We start from the raw sequence: 19,832 nt of genomic DNA, 5'->3' as shown, positions 1-19,832 counted from the left end.
TTTTGGTTTGGGTTTTGTTGTATTTCTTGCAAAGTACTTTGTGACATGTACGGTAAAACAACAATGGCACTCACAGAATACTTCCCTCCCAAACTCTTACATTTATAAGAACGTGACCTGGAGTGGTACCACATTGTAATAGACTCCTTCTTTGATCTCCACCTCTACCTTTCCAACACATTTCAGGAAATATGGCCTAGTAGCTGTTTCGCATAATTCTGCTAGCAGACGGCCAGATAAACAAACAGCTCTTTTCTTGCTAGAGGAATAAATGTAACCAGCTCATTGTATAAATTATTGGAATAGGTCTTAATAAACTGCAGTATTAACCAGTTGACTATGAAGTGTAAGCGTATCTATTTGTTTTTCCCCTATACATATCTTTTCAGCACTGATATATGAAAAGATAATAATAAAAATCTTACTGTGGGATAGTAATAACATACAGTATGTGTGCACTCAATGTAAAAAGTACTGCTCAGCAGCTTGCATAGGATTTTTCATAGTAGCTGTTTGTATTTCTGTTTCTAGGTATTTAAGGAGTACTTTAAGGAGCTTGAGGAGGAGAGCATTCGCGACAACTTTGTGACGGTGTACGAACTGATGGACGAGGTGATGGATTTTGGGTTCCCTCAGACGACTGAGAGCAAGATCCTACAAGAGTAAGACAAATGTCACACAAGTTGACAACAGTCCACAAACCATTGCGCCACGTCTGTTTGTTCAAGTGTAAAAACTCAATACCTCAGACTGGGAAGCATTTTAGATTCAAATAAATAATGAGTCAGCACTTTATCGAAATATGTAAGCATAGACGGAAATACAGTAAATACAATTAGTAATGCAAAAAATACTATACAATTCTAATGAGCTTAAAAGTTAATATTTGGTATGACCACCTTTATTCTTCTACACAGCCTGAACTCTCTTAAGCAGCTTTGTAGTCATTTCTTCTTGAAGGACATTCAAACTCTTCTGTAGATTTTGGCTGCCTTTTTTTTGAAAATTTCGTGCTGAAAATTAAACTTCCGATGGCATTGCATGGCAAAATCTGACAAGCTCTCCAACACCACTGACTGAAATGCTTTCCCAAACCATGTCAGAGCCTCCACTGTTTTTTACAGACAACTGTAGACACAGTAGTATCTCTTGTCCTCCTCTGTACATTCCGATAAAAATTTAAACCAAGAATTTTACATCTGGATTATCACTTCATTAGACCAGTTGTCGCTGATTTTCAGCCCAGTACTTGAGTAATTTGGCATACATTGGCCTTTATTCCCTGTTTCGCTTCCTTAAAAATGGCTTCTTGGCAGCCACTCTTCCATTGAGGCTATAGTGAACAGTAGTAGTTCATCTCTCAGTTCCAGTTTCAGGTCTTTGCTGAATTTCATATTTCCTAAGGACATGGCATGTCTGGTGTTGATATTTTTATTTAATTTTTTTCCTGCCACTTCTTGTTTTGTCCTCCACTTATCCAATTTCCTCACATTTTTGAGGTAATGCTGCATACCATGGCAAGACATACCAGGTTTTTGGCACGTGGTTCTTTGGGAATCACCTTGTTGGTGCAAAGATACCATTTTATGCCTGTCAACCCATATGGAAAAGAAATAGTAAAAACATATATGATTTCATTATATAATTTTTCAAGGGATCTTATATGTGTTTTCACTCTTGTATGCTTTTCATACAAGTTTCATACAAGACAGATACAAACTTTATAAGATTTATATATATCTTTTCCATATGGGAAACTGTGTTATCTTTGGTATCTGTTCTAGATTCAACTGGAGAAATGGGAGCAAATGATGTGTTTTTGCGACAGGCTGCTGGTAACAAAGTGTTACCAAATTTAAAATGGAGTCTGATGGACCGATCCGATATTATGTATCTGTATCGATCCGATACTGACCTAAATTACTGGATCGGATATAGGAGAGAAATAAAAAATGTAATCCGATCCGAAGTATCACAAAATAACCTCACAAAACGCGCTACTTGGCGTAACCCAGCTCAGCGCATCGGAGCAGTATGTGTCACCTGATAGAGCGGCTGTTGTCTGCGAGACATGTCGGTGGTCTGGTGGAGCATTTGGAGCGTTACGTGCTTCCAAACCGCGGCATTCCATCTCAAAGAAAACTATCCCAGAGAAGTAAAGTGTGTAAGTGCATCTCTGAATGTTTGCATAGTATTTCCACTTTAAGCATAACAACTGATATATATGGAGCCACAGCTGGACTGGTCATCGGAGTTCCATATTGAGGCGAAAAGGAAGCGATTTGTCCCGTACTTTAGCTAGAATTAAAAAAAGGCACGAAAAAAGGCTGGAGTTATTCTGTCTTTGCTGCACAGCTGCCATTCTTCTCTCATTCTCTCCCCCTTCCTCCCCTGTTGCTACTTCAATCATGGAACTGACCAATGATCTTTTCTGTCGCAAGTCCCGTCTTACTTGTTTGTTTATCGCCCACTTTGCGCCAGAAAGAGGAGACCAGCGGATAAAGAACAGCTGCTTGATAAGCTGTTGTTAGACTTGATTTAATATTAATTTCTAGTATCAGCTGATGTTTGCTGGAGCCATGGCTGTAAAAGCTGCTGGTCATGATATCCGTTTGGATATGTCGTGAGAGGGAAACATGAATATGAAACCAGGAGATGTCCTTACTGAATCATCAGCTGAACAGTGATGGACAAACAGGTTTACCTGTTATGTGACATGAATGAGTGGAAGGGAAGCTATGAACTGTTTCTGAGAGACAAATAACACCAGGATCCTTTTCTGTGTAGCTGACAGCTGGTAACTGTGCAGGTGCGGATCTAGCAAAGTTTTGCCAGGGGGCCAGGTAGGGCATTAACAGGGAAAGGGAGGCACAAAAAATACTTTTCTTTGTTATTTCATTTAAAATGATGAACTTTTAATAAATAATTATCTGAATCTTACAACCAAAGTGGTCATCTGATTAAATGTATAGAAATCCATTATTGTATATAGTAACTATTAAGTCTAATATACATCCTAGTAATCTATAGTACTTTTTCCTATGGGAAGGTACCATCTGTGCAGTCTGCAATTCTGTTGTAGAAAGATGTTGAATCTATTTAATTATTCTTGAAAAATAATTTATTTCTGTGCATTTGTTTTACACGTGCATTAAATTAAAGTTGACTATGTCGATTAAGCATTGTGAGGTGAAGGGTGGGGGGGGGGGGGGGGGGGGGGGGGTTAATATTTTTGCTGGGAGTTGGCAAACCTATTAGTTAGGTTGTTTAATATTTCTGCTAAGTACTCTTTAAGATACCAGAATAGGGATGATGGTGCAGCTTTAAGTTTATTAGATTGATCAGTTTTGCTGAACTATAAAATATTTTGGGTGCAGTGTATTTTTTGCATACAAGTATAACAGAATAGCTTTAGTGTTTTGGTTTTTAAAACTTGAGAATGAACAAAATGTAGCAACATATTTATAAAAAAATTGTTTTATTGATTAAAAAATACACTATATCGGATTCATATCGGTATCGGCAGATATCCAAATTTATGATATCGGTATCAGACATAAAAAAGTGGTATCATGCCATCTCTAATATTATGATACAACACTGGTTCATCAACTGAGTTATGTGCAAAAGAAAAAAAAAACATTCCAAAAATGTCCACGTCTGAACTAAAAATGAGTGAAAAAGCAGCCAATGTCCAAAGAAAACTGAAAACCCTCAGAAAGCCTTGAAGGACTATTGCAAAAGAGAAAGCTCCTTGGAGGTAAAATATAAAGAGTGGTGAATAAAGATTTTTGCATGGTACGGTATATTTCTTTGATATTTGTGTTTAAACTATTTTGAAAGTATTAGCTAACCTTTCATTAAAAGAAAAAGGAAAAAAAGACATCATGAGTGGCCAAACGCGACAGTAATAAAATTTTAATACATTACCTTTGTCATTGCAACACCATCAAACTCTGTCTTTTGATATTTTCTCAGAGAGACACCCAGTGGCAAAACTTACACTCTGTGCAGTGGAAGTAAAAGAGGGCTTGTAGAAATTGCTTTGGTGATTTTATATTGGACAAACGGTGAAACAGTATGGCATTTAAAATGAACACTAATCAGGCTGATGAGGTGAAAGTTACAAACTCTCAAAGGCCATAATTGCTGCATTCCTGTCTGGTTTTAATGTAACCACATTTACTCAAGTGGTACCTGTATCATCCATCAGGGAACAAAACAGGAGTTTTTCAGCGAGGTAACAGCTTCATATTTCATGGTGCAAGTTAGCGGGAGAGAGGGAATGAGAGCAAATGATGATTCTGTTTGAAGTGCTCTAGGCCATTTTTTTTCTTCTCATTCAACTGAGCACAACTGGTGACTAAAATTGTAATGAATGGCTCAGCTTTATACACTGAGTGAAATGAAGTGAAGCCACTGCTATTCTTTGGACCACTCGTGCTTTGTGTTTGAGCTGTACACAGGGTTGTTTTGCTTTTACCCTCCTCATGGCTCCACAGAGAGACTTTTGTTTCCAGGAGAAGGATCAACATTCACTCTGAAGCCCACAGCACCACAGGCACATAGGCTGTTAGTGTGTGCATTTTATTTGATTATTTTATTTTGCTGTGAATATATTGTGCACACAATTTCTTTGTCTTTTTTTTGTTATTGCTATTAGCTGCTGCTGTAACAATTTGTCACCATCTTTATTTACAGGGTGCTTTATCAGAAACTTTCACATTTGCATAGTGTATTGTTTACCTTTTTCATGTTTTATGTGTAGTAATACATGATGGATGTTTAATTTAATGTGGTTTTTTTCACAGAGGTTTGGCTTTGGCTACGTGTGTGTGTGTGTGTGCGCGTGTGCGAGCGCGTGCATGCGTATGAGTGTCTGAGCGTCTGAGTACTGCTGATAATTACCAGGCTCCTGTTGGCACTCACACACAATGACACCATCAGCTGGACACACTCAAGACACTCAGACAGAAATCCCTGCTCTTCTCTTCCCCAAGGAGCCATACAGTTGTTGTCTCTCACACACTCTCTCTTTCTCTCTCTCTCTGACACACACACACACACACACGTTCTGTCTCTCTGTCTGCAGGCTACTTCAGTTCTCTGACCTTTTCATGCCCCCAACACTGCTCTTCTCTTACATTTTAACACTATCTACCTGGCAAGAGTATAACTGTGTGTCTGTGTGGGTGGATGCAAGTGTGACTGGAGGGTTGCGCATGCACGTGAGTGAGTTCATGTGTGCACATACGTAGAAATCTTCATCGGCGTGTAGGCGTGTCTGTGTGTGTGTTTCCTTTGACTGCTATTGTTATGCTAATCCATCAGTTTGCTGCCAAATCAGCTTCCAGACCCTTTCATTAGCATTTCTGAGGAGAATCAGGGCAAAACAGAACAAACAGCAAAGCAGCAAAACAATCCGGCGTCAACCCCAAACCCACTTGTCGCCGCCTTTCATCTCTCAGCACTTACAGACTTTCCTACATGTCAGCATGCATTCAAGACCCGCTAGGTTGGAGGAACTAGGGCAGAAAACACAGAAAAATCTTCCGCCTCAATCCGTCAATCAATCCAAAACTTGTTTATTTGGCACATTTTGTGGATGAGATTAGATAGAAAATTTTGATTTTAAGGGAAAGCAAGACTCTTTTTGTTTAGCAGGATTTCACACAGTTAGAAATCACACAATCTCACAGACAAGTATGTTTAGAACAATCGTAGTTAAATAGTTTTATAATAAGAATAGTAAGACTTAGCACAGAGAGCTGCCAAGAAAATCCTTCAGTTTTGGAGGCTTCACAGCAAGTTTTGTTTATTTTTGTCCTTTTTTGGTGTTGTCTGCTAAAAAAGGGGAAATATTTTAGATGGCATTTTGTGTAATAAAAAAAATACTACATTTAAGCAATATTGTCTCCTTGATGCTAAGAAAAAAGTGTTTATTGCAGGCTTGAAGAACATCTTTTTAAAAAGTTAATTTTCTGGACAGTATTTTTATACGTTAGCCTTTAGAAGTAACACGTCTCCTTACAAGATTACTGCCATTAGCATTAGTCTGTTACTTCACAGGGATACGTGACAAAAGCAACTTGTTGGAGCACTTTTGTGTTACCAAACGTGACAGTACTCTGAAGTCGAGCTATGAAGTATTATTATCCATATACACACAATGTGAATACTTTCAGTGTCAAGGGGATCTTCTTTGCTAGTAAGCAGCTGTGAGGAAAGGGCCAGAGACAGAAACACTGCTAGCACATTAGGGAATTTTTATTTTATTTGTTTTATTGAAAACAAAATGAAACGGCTAATATAATACAATATTTAACAGAAATGGATTGCTTATTAGGAAAAAAAACCCAAGATCACAAAAACAAAACTAAACTAAATGATTGATTTTCAGAATGAACTCATTAGATTAAAGTAGTGTTTAGTACTTTAAGTAGTTACAGTGTAACACATTATGCCCAGCGATTTGATGTACCTGCACTTATAGAACATTGTACTGAAGTCACATTTCTTTTTAACTCTTCACTGATGCTGTGCATTCATACAGCTCACACCCACAGCCAATTTAAATTCACCAGTCAACCTAGCATGCATCTCTTTGGACTATGGTAGGAAGCTGAGCCAATCAGGAGATTAAAACCGGTAAGCGTTATTCTGTGGGGGACAGCGCTAACTACCACACCACCATGCTGCCCAGTACTGTTGAGTGGTTGGATCAGTGGCTTAGATGGCACTAATAATACAGGTTACATTCAATATATTCCTGAAAAGTATGAAAGGTGAATTGATAAACATTGCATACCTGCTTTAGAGATTCTCATTTTCAGCAAATAGAGATTTTTGAGGTTTGGAAATGCACCTGGAGCATTCAGGTCATTGATATGTGGTTTTATCTAAGGAAAGCTTGAAGGCCTGAGTGGGAGAATGAAAAGATGAGAGACGGCTAAACGGAGGAGGAGACAGAGGGGAGGAGAAAGTGTCAGAGTAATGAACTCAGGGTGGAGATAAGCGGCTGCTTCAGAGAGTGCACTTTGGATCACTGTCAGTCTGTCTTTTTTGTGCCAATGTCAAAGAAACTGATTAAATTCAATTTAAGCTGATACTTTTTCGAAGTACGATGAACTCTAATTTCAGTTTCTCCTGCCAAGTACCAGCATTTAATCATTGTGAATAATAATATACTCAGACACTAACATATATCTAAATACAGCCATCCATCCATCTTCATCCGCTTTGTCCGGGGCCGGGTCGCGGGGGCAGCAGCCTAAGCAAAGAGGCCCAGACCTCCCTCTCCCCAGCCACCTCCTCCAGCTTGTCCGGGGGAATACCAAGGCGTTCCCAGGCCAGCCGAGAGATATAATCTCTCCAGCGTGTCCTGGGTCTGCCCCGGGGCCTCCTCCCGGTGGGACATGCCTGGAACACCTCACCCAGGAGGCGCCCAGGGGGCATCCTTGTCAGATGCCCGAACCACCTCAGCTGGCTCCTTTCGATGTGGAGCAGCAGCTGCTCTACTCTGAGCCCCTCCTGGATGGCCGAACCCTATCTCTAAGGGAGAGGCCAGCCACCCTTCGGAGGAAGCTCATTTCTGCCGCTTGTATCCGCGATCTCGTTCTTTCGGTCACTACCCACAGCTCGTGGCCATAGGTGAGGGTAGGGACGTAGATCGACCAGTAAATTGAGAGCTTCGCTTTTACACTCAGCTCCCTCTTGACCACGACGGACCGGTGCAGCGTCCGCATTACTGCAGCTGCAGCCCCAATCCGTCTGTCGATCTCCGGCTCCCTTCTCCCATCACTCGCGAACAAGACCCCGATTGTATGTATGTATCTAAATACATACAATACAAAAATGATTAATAACCCTTCAACTGGAATAACTGTTTACACTTCATATTCTGGGGGGAAATAATTGGGAGGCAGAAATATCCAGACAGCTCTGCAGTGGGAATGAGGCCACTGAGAGGTAAACAGTGATGGGGGGCAGGTGTTTCGGTAAAAGAGGCCTGGTCACATGATGTATCATAGTGCAGCTCCCTCTTATTCTCATGACGAGTCATTATACATCCCTGGAGTCGAAGAGGACCGGTGAAACAAAGCTTTACAGCTTGGTTAAGAGCGATGAGGTAATGCAGTGCTCTGTTCTCGGGTAGAGGCAGAATAGTTACATGTTAAAATGTATAATGAGTTTATTGATTTGTTCTTAGTACAGTTAATATTAGACCTAATTTAGAGCAGTATATGTACATCGTTGACATTTTTCAGAAGTTGCACCATTAAATATTTTTGTCATCAGCCTACCACTTAAATTATGTAAATGTATGTGTTTACTGGGAAAGGAGCTTTCTGTGTCGGTGTATCCTGAATAATATCACCCAAGTGCCATAATTCTCTCTTAGTATTGAGCATTTTTAGTGTTTTTTAGCACATTGGTTTGGTTTCACATCTGAGGTTTTGATTCGGCTTGGCCAGTCTTAGTAAGCAGAGGGTAGCTCATTTCCGTAGACAAGATCTCTGTCTTAAGACTCTAATTTAACTTTCAGTACCAAAGAGCTGACTGATTATCTGCAGAATGCAGCAGCAGCTAAAGACTTGGATGGTGGCATTAAAACTAGAGCTGAAAACAGAGTATGTGTATATAACTGAGCAGAAGCATGAATCCAACTTTAAAGGCTTTACTTCAGCCAGTAACTGATCATCTTTTGTCCATCAGAATTTTCCTAAATTGTGTCAATAAAAGGCCTCTAACCTCCATTATTTCTGTCAGTGCATCCTAACACAGTTGCAAGCTACAGAGAAGCCTCAACAAATCAAAGAAAACTGACAAACTTGCTTCAAGATGCGTTACACGCTGCAGGTTCGGTTCCTTTGAATCAGCTGTCCCAGTCTTTCCTCATGGCCCAGTAGATACTCGATTCGTTGTTTCGTATTTACCCAGCCAATATGTCATTGTTTAGTCTCATGTAAACAAATGCATGTATCGCATTATTATCCGTGGCTACAGCCCCAATTGATTTATGTAAATCTGTTTTCTAATTACGTTCATGAATAATCTTCGTACAGCACAAATACAAAGCTCCTTTAATTTATCCACGCTTGAGTAACTCATTTTTTTAAAGTCGTGGGGTGCGATTAATGCAAAGCGTAGAAACGTTCCTCAAGAGAGATTTGGTTCATGTTGCTAGATAAACACGCTGTTTGTTGCCATTTTTCATTTAGATATATTTGAGTTAAGGATCTCACTGTTGTTCTTAGGCCTCTGAGAAGCTGTCAGTCTTTAGAGGAGATTAAATTATAATTTCAGCCTGCTGCAGTTTATCATGGTACTCCTCCAAAATTAGAAAGTGCTGCCTCTTTCCCAGACACCTTCATGAAGGCTGCGATCATTAGTTTTCAAACTAGCTTGATGAATGATGTACATGGGTTTTCAGGTGTCCTACTCAGCAGGATTACAGACTGACTTTGAACACAACTTGAGCTTCTCTCTGCCTTTGTCTCCTTCAGGTACATTACACAGCAGGGCCATAAGTTAGAGGTCGGGGCACCGCGACCTCCTGCCACCGTCACCAATGCTGTGTCCTGGCGGTCAGAGGGCATCAAGTACAGAAAGAATGAAGTGTTTATGGATGTTATAGAGTCAGTAAATCTTCTGGTGAGTCAATATCACAGCATCATAAAGAGCTGTACAGTAAGAATGTTCATTTCCAGCCATGCGGTGACCATGGTGTCATCAAAACAAATGTAATGTACATAATATGGCTCTTTATCATTAGAATTTATATATATATTTTCACCATTGAATTCAGTTACAGGAAGTAAACTAACATAATAGAAAACACATGACTCTCATTTTAATTTCACTATCAGTTCGTACATTGTTCAAACACCATTATCCGTTTTTTAAATCCATTGTCTAAAATCGCTGGACTTTCTCAAGCGGTTCAAATAGACTTGGCTTCCTTGAGGCTAAGTGGATGTGCGTTACTGCTAAAATTATCTTCCCTTGAATTGAATCGCTGAGTAAATTGTCTCTGCATCAATAATCATCCATTCTGTTCCAGTGCAATATTTTTGTTGTGTTTTCATTGAATGACTCAGTTTATGTCTAAGGTTACTCAGTAAATCAAGCAGACAAAATACCTCAGGACAAGTCACACACTATGTTTCTTGTGAGTGAGATGATTGTACAGCATTTTTAGTTAATTCATGGTCTAACTGCTGGAAAATAGAAAGGTTCAAATGCCCACCTGCTTTATTTCAGTAAATACTTGGTGAAAAACACTTTTCTTAACTAAAAGTATGTAAATGCTATCATCCAAAATATTTCATTACATTGTAACTTTCCCTTTCTTTACAGTTATTACATTCCCTCCCCCCCCCCCCCCCCCCCCCCACCACCACCACCACCACCACCACCACCGGGCTTAAATGGACAGTAATACCACGGTGTGCAAATGTGATGTTGTCAGGCTTCATGACCCAATTAGAAGAACTTCTATTTTTATTAAGGTCTAAGATTTCCTGCAGCAAAAGAAGAAGACGTTTGAATACGTGAACATGCTGCGTCTTCAAATGCACAAAAGAATCAGATCTTCTCTCATGTGCCTCGTGTTTGAGGCAACACCTCAAGGACAATCAAGTTACAACTGCAGTTATGAGTCATGGAAACTAATTTGGTGGAGGTGTTCAACCACTACACAGGGGTGTAAAAACCAGTAACTGCTTCCTTCTCTGTGAACAGGGACTTTTTTTTAATGTTGACAGAGTTTTATTTCTTTCTTTTTTTCATTTTGAGGTATTTTCTGCTTTATTGAAGTAGTAAGGAGTAGAGCAGGAGAAGACACAGCACAGGGCTGTGGGTTGGACTCACACCCAGGATGCTGGGTTTTAGCCATGTGGTAAATGGTTGCCTCCTCACCCAGTGAGTGAAACTAGCACCCCAACATTTTTTTTTTAGTCTTCCTCACCAGTGTTTTACTTACAGTTCTTACGCTGCATGCTAAAAGACTTTCTGTTTTGTCCCTCAGACTGTGTGCATCCTCTGAATGGTTAGGTCGATTGGTTTGTTGCTTTCTTCTTCTGGGAACTACATATCTGAAAAGTGTAATTCTTCAAATAACGAATATGTATTTGTTTCAAGAAAATTGTAATTGTAATCATCAGACTGAACTTCCACAGCTGCAAGGGGCAGATTTGACTGTGTAGCATATGTATTCACAGAATCTAAACAAACTAATGTTAAAATTTATTTTCTTCTCTGTAGGTGAGTGCCAGTGGCAGTGTCCTGCGCAGTGAAATAGTGGGTAGCATCAAGCTCAAAGTGGTCCTGTCAGGGATGCCTGAACTTCGACTGGGCCTCAATGACAAAGTGCTGTTTGAGCTCACAGGCAGTAAGTAACAGTCACCCACAGCCATTTGTGTCACTAGAAGCCTTTATTACAGAGCTGAACACTCGTGCAGGCAGCTGACAGAATGAAAAAGGATCAGAATCCCTGTATATCTGTGGATTTATCTCAGTATTATACATTTAAAAACAACATCCAGCACACATAAGGGTTGTAGCACTTGAAGTCAGTGAGGGAAATTTAATTGGAGCTGGACCTGCATGTGTTTACAGTAACTTTTAAACATTATTATGTACCGATCAGGCATAACATTATGCACGCCTAATATTGTGTTGCTCCCCCTTTTGCTGCCAAAACAGCCCCTGAAGGTGTGCTGTGGGATCTGCCACCAAGATGTTAGCAACACATCCTTTAAGTCCTGTGAGCTACAAGGTGGATCAGACTTGTTTTTCAAGCACATCCCCACAGATGCTTGACTGGAATGAGATCTGGGGAATTTGGAGGCCAAGTCAACACCTCAAACTTGCTGTTGTACTCCTTGAACCATTCCTAAACCATTTTTGCTTTGAGGCAGGGCGCGCTATCCTGCTTTCATCGGTGGTCAAGAGTACTCTTAACACTTTTCTATTAGAATCAGCATTGACATTTGCAGTAATTTGAGCTACAGTTGTACACGGGCCAGCCTTCATTCCTCACATGCATCACTGAGCCTTGGCCATCTATGTCCCTGTTGTGGGTCAACCACTGTTCCTTCCTTGGACCTCTTTGATAGATACTGACCACTGCAGACCAGTAACAGCCCACAAGAGGTGTTGTTTTGGACATGCTGTAGACTTACACTTGCCCATTTTTCCAGCTTTTTGTCCACATCGATTTGGGGACAAAATGTTTACTTGCTCTTTAATATACCCCACCCACTAACAGGTGCCAGGATGAAGAGATAACCTGTGTTATTCACTTCATATGTCAGTAGTCATAATGTTTTGCCTGATTGGTGTAGTATGCAGTCTATTTGTTGTAACTGATGAAATGACAGTAAGCCTCTAAACGATCAGTAGAATGCTTTATTGCTTTTTGATACACTTTCTACTTTGTTTGGTGCTGGTTGAGCTTTTGGCTTTTCACTCTCCCCTTGAACTCACCCTCACGCTTTAGCTCCTCTTTCTGCCTAAATCCCATGCATAACTCTCTTCCTACCTCTACCTCCCCCTCTCTGCCTACCAATTTTTCCACCGGTGTTTCCCACTGCTACATCTTTTCTCGCCTACTGCACATCCTCCTCCTCCTCTTCCATCTCTTCTTCCTCCTCTGCTTTGCCTTCATTTCTTCCCCCCCCTACTGTTTCTAGTGAAGGGGAAAGGCTCCTTCACTGTCTACCCTCTTTGCCTCTGCGTTAATCCTCACCCCGGGCTACAGCCCTGCAGATGAAAGGTGAGGGTCCGCGGCTATCCTATGCAGCCCACAATCCCCCTGCTGTGTGTAGGAGTCTGGGAAATAGCATATCCTCAGAAATAATGATCAGAAATAATGATCAAACAGACGCACTGGCAGATGCAAACACACACACACACACACACACACACACACACACACACACACACACACACACACACACACACACACACACACACACACACACTGTTAAATATTAAAAAGTGTTTTGCACTCTCATCTCCTGCAGTTACATTTTACATATCATTTCCCAGTCATTGGATTATCATAGTTGCTTGGTTTGTACTTTTTAGTCACAGCTTGATGCAGACAAAAAAAGAAAGAGGAAGTATAAATCATTTAATGCTGCCCTCCGCTGGTAGAAGTCCAGAACTGTCACCACACGGAGCTGAAATAACCATAACACAAGTCACTCCTGTGTTATTTACTGACTGAAAGCAAGCAAACAAAATCATTTCTATCCCTTGAATGTCCACAGCTGCTCGCATATTCTCTAAGTAATTCAAAATTCTCTCTCAGTGGCCTCAATGGCTTGTTTAAAGTCAGTGGAGTTTTAGGTTTTGAGACTGTGTGGATTGGGTAAAAATGACAGACGTTTTCAAAGCAGCCCATATAATCATATTATGAGCTGCAGGCTACTTTGCGTGCAACTAACAATTATGTTGTTATCAGTTTGCACTCTTATCATTTTCTTAGTTAATCAGTTTCTCCACAAAATGTCAAAGACTCATAAAAATGCCCAAGGTGACAGCTTTTAATTACTTACGTTTATAACTGACAATCAAAAATGGAGAGGTATGTTGTTTACAATAATATACATCAAACATTAGACTAACCAATCTTCACATTTAAGGCGATTAAATATTCCTTTGGCCACTCGAAGCACCATTAAGATGCTTTAGGCATTTATCAGTTGTCACTATAACGTCTTTTTTCCCCCCACTGTGTGACAGTGGACAGAAAAACAGATTAGGTTGCTCTTGTCTGCTACTGTGCATTAAAGACATGCTGAGAGTGGCCGTAAGGGTGAACCACAGGGGACACTGCTGCATCTTCAATCCTCCTCTGGCATGTGCACGCACACCTGTCTCTTCTTTGGGCCCCGAGGTCCAGGGAATGACAGACAGTATCCTGTATGACCTTTCATTGCTTGTCTTGATAACGCTGCATACAAGTGTGTGTGTGTATGTGTGTGTGTGTCTATGGTAGTGGCATAGAAGGACACAAACAGGAAGCGTTTCCTGCTTTTTCTTGACCAGGAGTGTTGGGTTCTCCATGGCATCCACCTTTCTCCACTTTCACATTATAAAATGTCACACACACAGACACACACAAAATCAATAGAGAAACAAGCGCAGTACACAAATCTGCAAAACGGGCATGCATAAACACATGCACGAACACCAACTCACGAGGGAGGACAGTGAAGAAGAATACACACAGAATACACAAATACGCACATCCACACACAGGCAGGCACATTCCCTCTGACAGGCCTCAGTGCTGGTCCCGGGGTTGCATTCTGAGCAGGTGAAGCCTTAGCTCACTATTGAACGGGGGATTTAGCTGAAGGCTCACAGGCCCACAGTCATTACAGCAGTTTTTCACCACTCTGCACCCTCAATTAACCACGGCAGAGGTGAGCATCAGGCGTTCTCCAGCAGGCATCAGAGGCTGCCATGAAAGAGATTCCCCTTACAGTGTAACTGATTACTGCAACAGTGCAAGTGTGTTCACTCTAGGTAGCAGCTTTAACTTTGAGAGTGTTTTTGTGCCGAGTCTATTCAGGGATTTTCTTTTTTAATGGTTTTGCTTTTGTGACTTTAATATTTTGGGGGGCAATTGGCTACATAAAAAAAAAAAAATCTGAATACATGGAGGCATTATTGTCACATTTGAAATACTAAATAAATTGTTATAAACAACTAAAACAGCAGTGCGTACAGTGCAGGTGTGACTATATCAGAAGTCATTCATATCGCTTGAATGTCTGCAGAAATCAGTGAGTTTCATTTGGGGGGATGATGGCAGCAGGTATTAAATACAAACTGTGTGCTTGTGTGTAGCAGCAAAACTAATTGTTTAGTGGAGGATGAGAAGAAGGCACTGTGAGCTGGTAACACACTGTTTTCAGTGTGTGTTTGTCTGAGAGAGAGAGAGATGGAGTGAATGTTGGTCAGTCATCATTACCTTGACCTTGATTTCCCCAAGGCTGTGTACAAAGCTCTCAATCTTTGTGTGTGTGTTTGTGTCAGGAGAGAAGAGCAAGACAGTGGAGCTGGAGGATGTGAAGTTTCATCAGTGTGTTCGTCTGTCACGCTTTGAGAACGACCGTACCATCTCTTTCATCCCCCCTGACGGCGAGAGCGAGCTCATGTCCTACCGCCTCAACACTACAGTGAGGACACATAAACGTTATCAAAAGAGCACATTCTTTTCACATTAGGTCAAATGACATGACAACCCAAAAAGTGTCTTTATTTTATTGTTTTTGTACTCTTTGATGTTCATTTTTGTTGTATTAAGCTATCTACTTATAGTGAAGCTTGCTGTTCATAACTGATCTTCACAGTCATAGTAAATTGGTAAAGTTGTTAACATCCAACACTTTAAAAGACTCAGTTTTAAAAATAACATTACCCAGCTCTTTTTGGTCAATCGCAATAAAGAAGTAAAACTTTCACTCCTTTAGTGTACTTGAATGGACATTACTGTATCCGAGTCGCTGACTGTATTTATAAAAAATAGATGGAGCCTCCACAATGTTACCCAGTGGGGTTGAAGCCTTAAGCCTTGTTGGAGTGACCTTTTTTTTTTTTTTTTTTTTTTTAGCTTTGTTAGCAAGGTGCACCCATGAGACAGTATTGGTGTATTACATATACACAGATAAATAGTGATTATTGGTAAAGAAATATCAAACCACAAACTTTATGTCAGTACAGTTAGCAGCACATCAGGCCATATTATTTGACATTTAACTTTGATTAAGATGCTCTAAAAAGGACCAAGGACCAACAAAACTCAAACTAGCTGATGTCATGCCTAGCAGGTAGCTAGTGGCTAAGGGCACCTCACCTTTCATTCAAAATGTTTAAGTACTTCTGTTGGTCTTCAGCAGCTCAGCCAATAGTTTCTGCACAAACAAATACTGTTAGGAAACCTGGATAAAATAATTATTTCAGTTACTACGAGATGGCATGATGCGACTTTAAAACCAAGACAAACACTCCCCTGAGTCTTTGAAAACCAGGATAAAGTGACTGGATGTGTGAATGTTATTTACAGCCTTCTGCAAGCACAGCCACAGCACTGTTTGTCTTGTTATGTGTGCAGCGATGCACTCGATTGTGCGCTCGGTGCATTTCTGACCTTGTGTCCACTCTCTGAATCCCTCGCCGATCTCTGACAGGTGAAGCCTCTCATATGGATTGAGAGTGTGATTGAGAAGTTCTCTCACAGCCGCGTGGAGATCAAGGTTAAGGTAACGATGAATGACACACAAATATATGAATGCACACACATAGAGCAAAATGCACCATATGCTGATCTGGGTTTAAAGTGCATTAGTGCCTTCACTAAAGCTGATCTATAATTTATGACACATTCAATGGATTGCTGTTTGCCATCTGTTTGTTCGCAGTGTGGTGATGCAAAGTAACAACACTGTTGCATAATTGCAAGGTCTTATTTGAATTTGTGCATGTGCTTTTTGTTATAAAGATCTTTAATGACGCTTGAACTCTGTTCTCTGACATCATCTGCAGGCTAAAAGTCAGTTTAAGAGCCGCTCCACTGCCAACAACGTGTCCATTCTGGTGCCGGTGCCCAGTGATGCTGACTCACCCAAGTTCAAGACCAGCACAGGCAGCGCCAAGTGGGTGCCTGAGAAGAATGTGGTGCAGTGGAACATCAAATCTTTCCCTGTTAGTGTGGCCTGTAAACAAAATATATCATGTTGTCATTACTGATATTTTCTCACAGACACTCACAGGCATAGCGCTTCTCAACAAGCAGCAATAAATAATAGATTAAATCAGACTGAAAACGACAGACATTCTTTAGCTGTTTTGGAAAAGTGTTTTCCATTTATTCTTTTATTCATACAAAATCAAATATTAGTCCCTTAAAAGTAAATACTGCCCAGAGAGTGAGCTGCCTTGACCGAGGTTTGCGTTCTGAGAGTGCTTCCTGTTTATACTATAATTCATATACTCTGATCTATGTTAGACACGTGTCCATTTTTCAAAACGTACAGCAGATGGCGCAAATTCTGCTTTTGCTTTAAATGTAGTGGCTCAGGACCAACTATGGATCCACTATATATATATATATATATATATATATATATATATATATATATATATATATATATATATATATATATATATATATATATATATATATATATATATATATATATATATATATATATATATATATATATATATAAAAAAAAGCAGCTGGATAGCGTAGTGGTTAGACTACACGCCTTTGGAACAGAGGATCGCAAGTTCGATTCCTGCCTGGGGCGTCTGTATCCAGTAAGGGTCCTAAGGCTAGACCCCCTATGCTAAGCAAGCCTACCGCAGACATGAGCGAGACAGATAAATATGAAGGCATGCCGGCTCGGACGTCGCCCGGATCAACAAGGTCCGCGTCAGGTGTTGAGGAACCAGGGCACCCTGACGAAAAGTGGGCTACTGGAACAAGAAGGCATCGGTGGGCAAGGGACGAAAACAGGGCGTTGTTGGAATGCTACTACGCAAGTAACCCCGGCGGAAGGGGCTACATGAATAGGATGAGGGACCTATGGATTCTTCAATACCCAACATCCACAATGACAGCGAAACAACTAGTAGCTCAGTGTTCCAACATTCGAAAGAAGGGACTGCTCTCACAGCTAGAGATTGACGAGGTACAACACAAATGCTACGGCAAGGAGGAGTCAGGACGCCAGGTCAGGGGGGAGATATCATCACCCCCACCCGAGATTGGGTACATAGCCCCAAGTGCGATAGGAGAAGGATCGTTGAGTGCGAGAGGAACTGACCTGAAAAATAGGATCATGGCCAAGCTTGAAACCTGGATCCCCCGTAGCCGGTTACCAAGATTACGTGAAGTACCCTCAGAAGGTCTGCTAGATGATGTTAATGCAGCACTACGGGCAATACCTACAACCACGATTACCGACACTAACAAGCTGATCTACAATACGGCAGCAGTGATCAGTGAGATGCTTGGCTACAAGTTGAACAGCCACAAGGGGCAGTACCCTCCATGGAGAAGGAGGCTAGAGGGCAAGATCAAAGTAGCACGGAAGGAGGTTAGCCAACTAACAGAGTTGCAGAAAGGTGCGACAAATAAGGTGCCTAAGAAATACAGCAAGCTGTCCATACCTGAGGCCTTGGAAACTGCCAAGCAAAGACTCACAGCCTTGGCCAGCCGCTTGAGGAGGTACACCAGAGAGATAGAAGGCAGGAGAATAAACCAGCTGTTCTCCACAGAACCAGCAAAGGTGTACTCTCAGTGGCAAGGGAACAATAAGAGAACAGCACCACCAAGGCTGGAGACGGAGCAATACTGGAAGAGCATATGGGAGAAGGATGCAACCCATAACGGCAATGCTCAGTGGCTAGTGGATCTGAGGGCAGACCACAGCGACCTCCCTGAACAGGGTCCAGTAACCATCACAGTGGCAGATATCCAAGAAAGGGTCTCCAGTATGAAGAGTTGGACAGCACCAGGGCCCGACATGGTTCACGCCTACTGGCTGAAGAAGCTGACTGCACTCCACGAGCGTCTGGCAGCACAAATGAACCAGCTGCTAGTTAACGAGAGACACCCGGAATGGCTAACCGAAGGTCGGACGGTCCTGATCCCCAAAGACCCCAAGAAGGGAGCGGTCCCCTCCAACTACCGACCAATAACCTGCCTCAGTACTACATGGAAGCTCCTGTCAGGCATCATATCGGCTAAGATGAACAGGCACATGGGTCAATACATGAGCGGGACACAGAAAGGAATTGGCAAGAATACCAGAGGTGCAAAACACCAGCTACTGGTAGACAGAACAATCAGCCGAGACTGCAAGACCAGACTGACCAACCTGTGCACTGCCTGGATTGATTACAAGAAGGCCTATGACTCAATGCCCCACAGCTGGATACTGGAATGCCTAGAATTGTACAAGATCAATGGGACCCTAAGAGCCTTCATCAGGAACTCAATGGGGATGTGGCGTACAACACTAGAGGCCAACTCCAAGCCCATAGCACAAGTTACCATCAAGTGCGGGATCTACCAAGGAGATGCTCTGTCCCCACTGCTGTTCTGCATAGGCCTGAACCCCCTCAGTGAGATCATTAACAAGACTGGCTACGGATACCGACTACGGAACGGAGCAGTTGTCAGCCACCTCCTGTACATGGATGACATCAAGCTGTATGCCAAGAGTGAACGAGACATCGATTCACTGATCCACACTACCAGGCTATACAGCAATGACATTGGAATGTCGTTCGGACTGGAGAAGTGTAGTCGGATGGTAACAAAGAGAGGGAAGGTAGTCAGAACTGAGGGGATTGAACTACCAGAAGGCAACATTGCAGACATAGAGGACAGTTACAAGTACCTGGGGATCCCGCAGGCAAATGGGAACCATGAAGAGGCCGCTAGAAAGGCTGCAACCACCAAGTACCTGCAGAGGGTCAGGCAAGTCCTGAGGAGTCAGCTGAATGGTAAGAACAAGATCCGGGCCATCAACACATACGCCCTGCCCGTGATCAGGTACCCTGCTGGGGTAATAGGCTGGCCAAAGGAGGAGATAGAAGCCACTGACATAAAGACAAGAAAGCTCCTGACCATGCATGGAGGGTTTCACCCCAAGTCCAGCACCCTGAGGCTGTACGCTAAGCGGAAGGAAGGGGGCCGGGGACTGGTGAGTGTCAGCACCACAGTCCAGGATGAGACAAGGAACATCCAAGAATACATTGGGAAGATGGCCCCAACTGACCGAGTGCTCAGTGAATACCTC

The 19,832-nt window shown here is 41.8% G+C and overlaps 1 protein-coding gene across 1 annotated transcript in view; it reads left to right on the top strand.

Annotated features, from left to right (window-relative positions):
• The window catches only part of ap1m3 (adaptor related protein complex 1 subunit mu 3), a 39,008-nt gene that overhangs the window by 11,697 nt on the left and 7,479 nt on the right, over positions 1 to 19,832 (top strand). Inside the window, exons 4-9 of the mRNA XM_085386861.1 lie at positions 532 to 662; positions 9,507 to 9,654; positions 11,266 to 11,392; positions 15,055 to 15,197; positions 16,209 to 16,280; positions 16,564 to 16,722. Of these exons, the coding sequence (XP_085242987.1) occupies positions 532 to 662; positions 9,507 to 9,654; positions 11,266 to 11,392; positions 15,055 to 15,197; positions 16,209 to 16,280; positions 16,564 to 16,722 (780 nt within the window). The remainder of the gene's footprint in view (positions 1 to 531; positions 663 to 9,506; positions 9,655 to 11,265; positions 11,393 to 15,054; positions 15,198 to 16,208; positions 16,281 to 16,563; positions 16,723 to 19,832) is intronic.

The sequence above is a fragment of the Rhamphochromis longiceps genome, linkage group LG17, assembly GCF_057381845.1.
Source record: "Rhamphochromis longiceps isolate RC_006_pf linkage group LG17, R_longiceps_female_GT1.1, whole genome shotgun sequence".
NCBI lineage: Eukaryota > Metazoa > Chordata > Actinopteri > Cichliformes > Cichlidae > Rhamphochromis > Rhamphochromis longiceps.
Note: the sequence above shows the minus strand (reverse complement) of the source record. Positions and strands in the feature narration are given on the sequence as shown.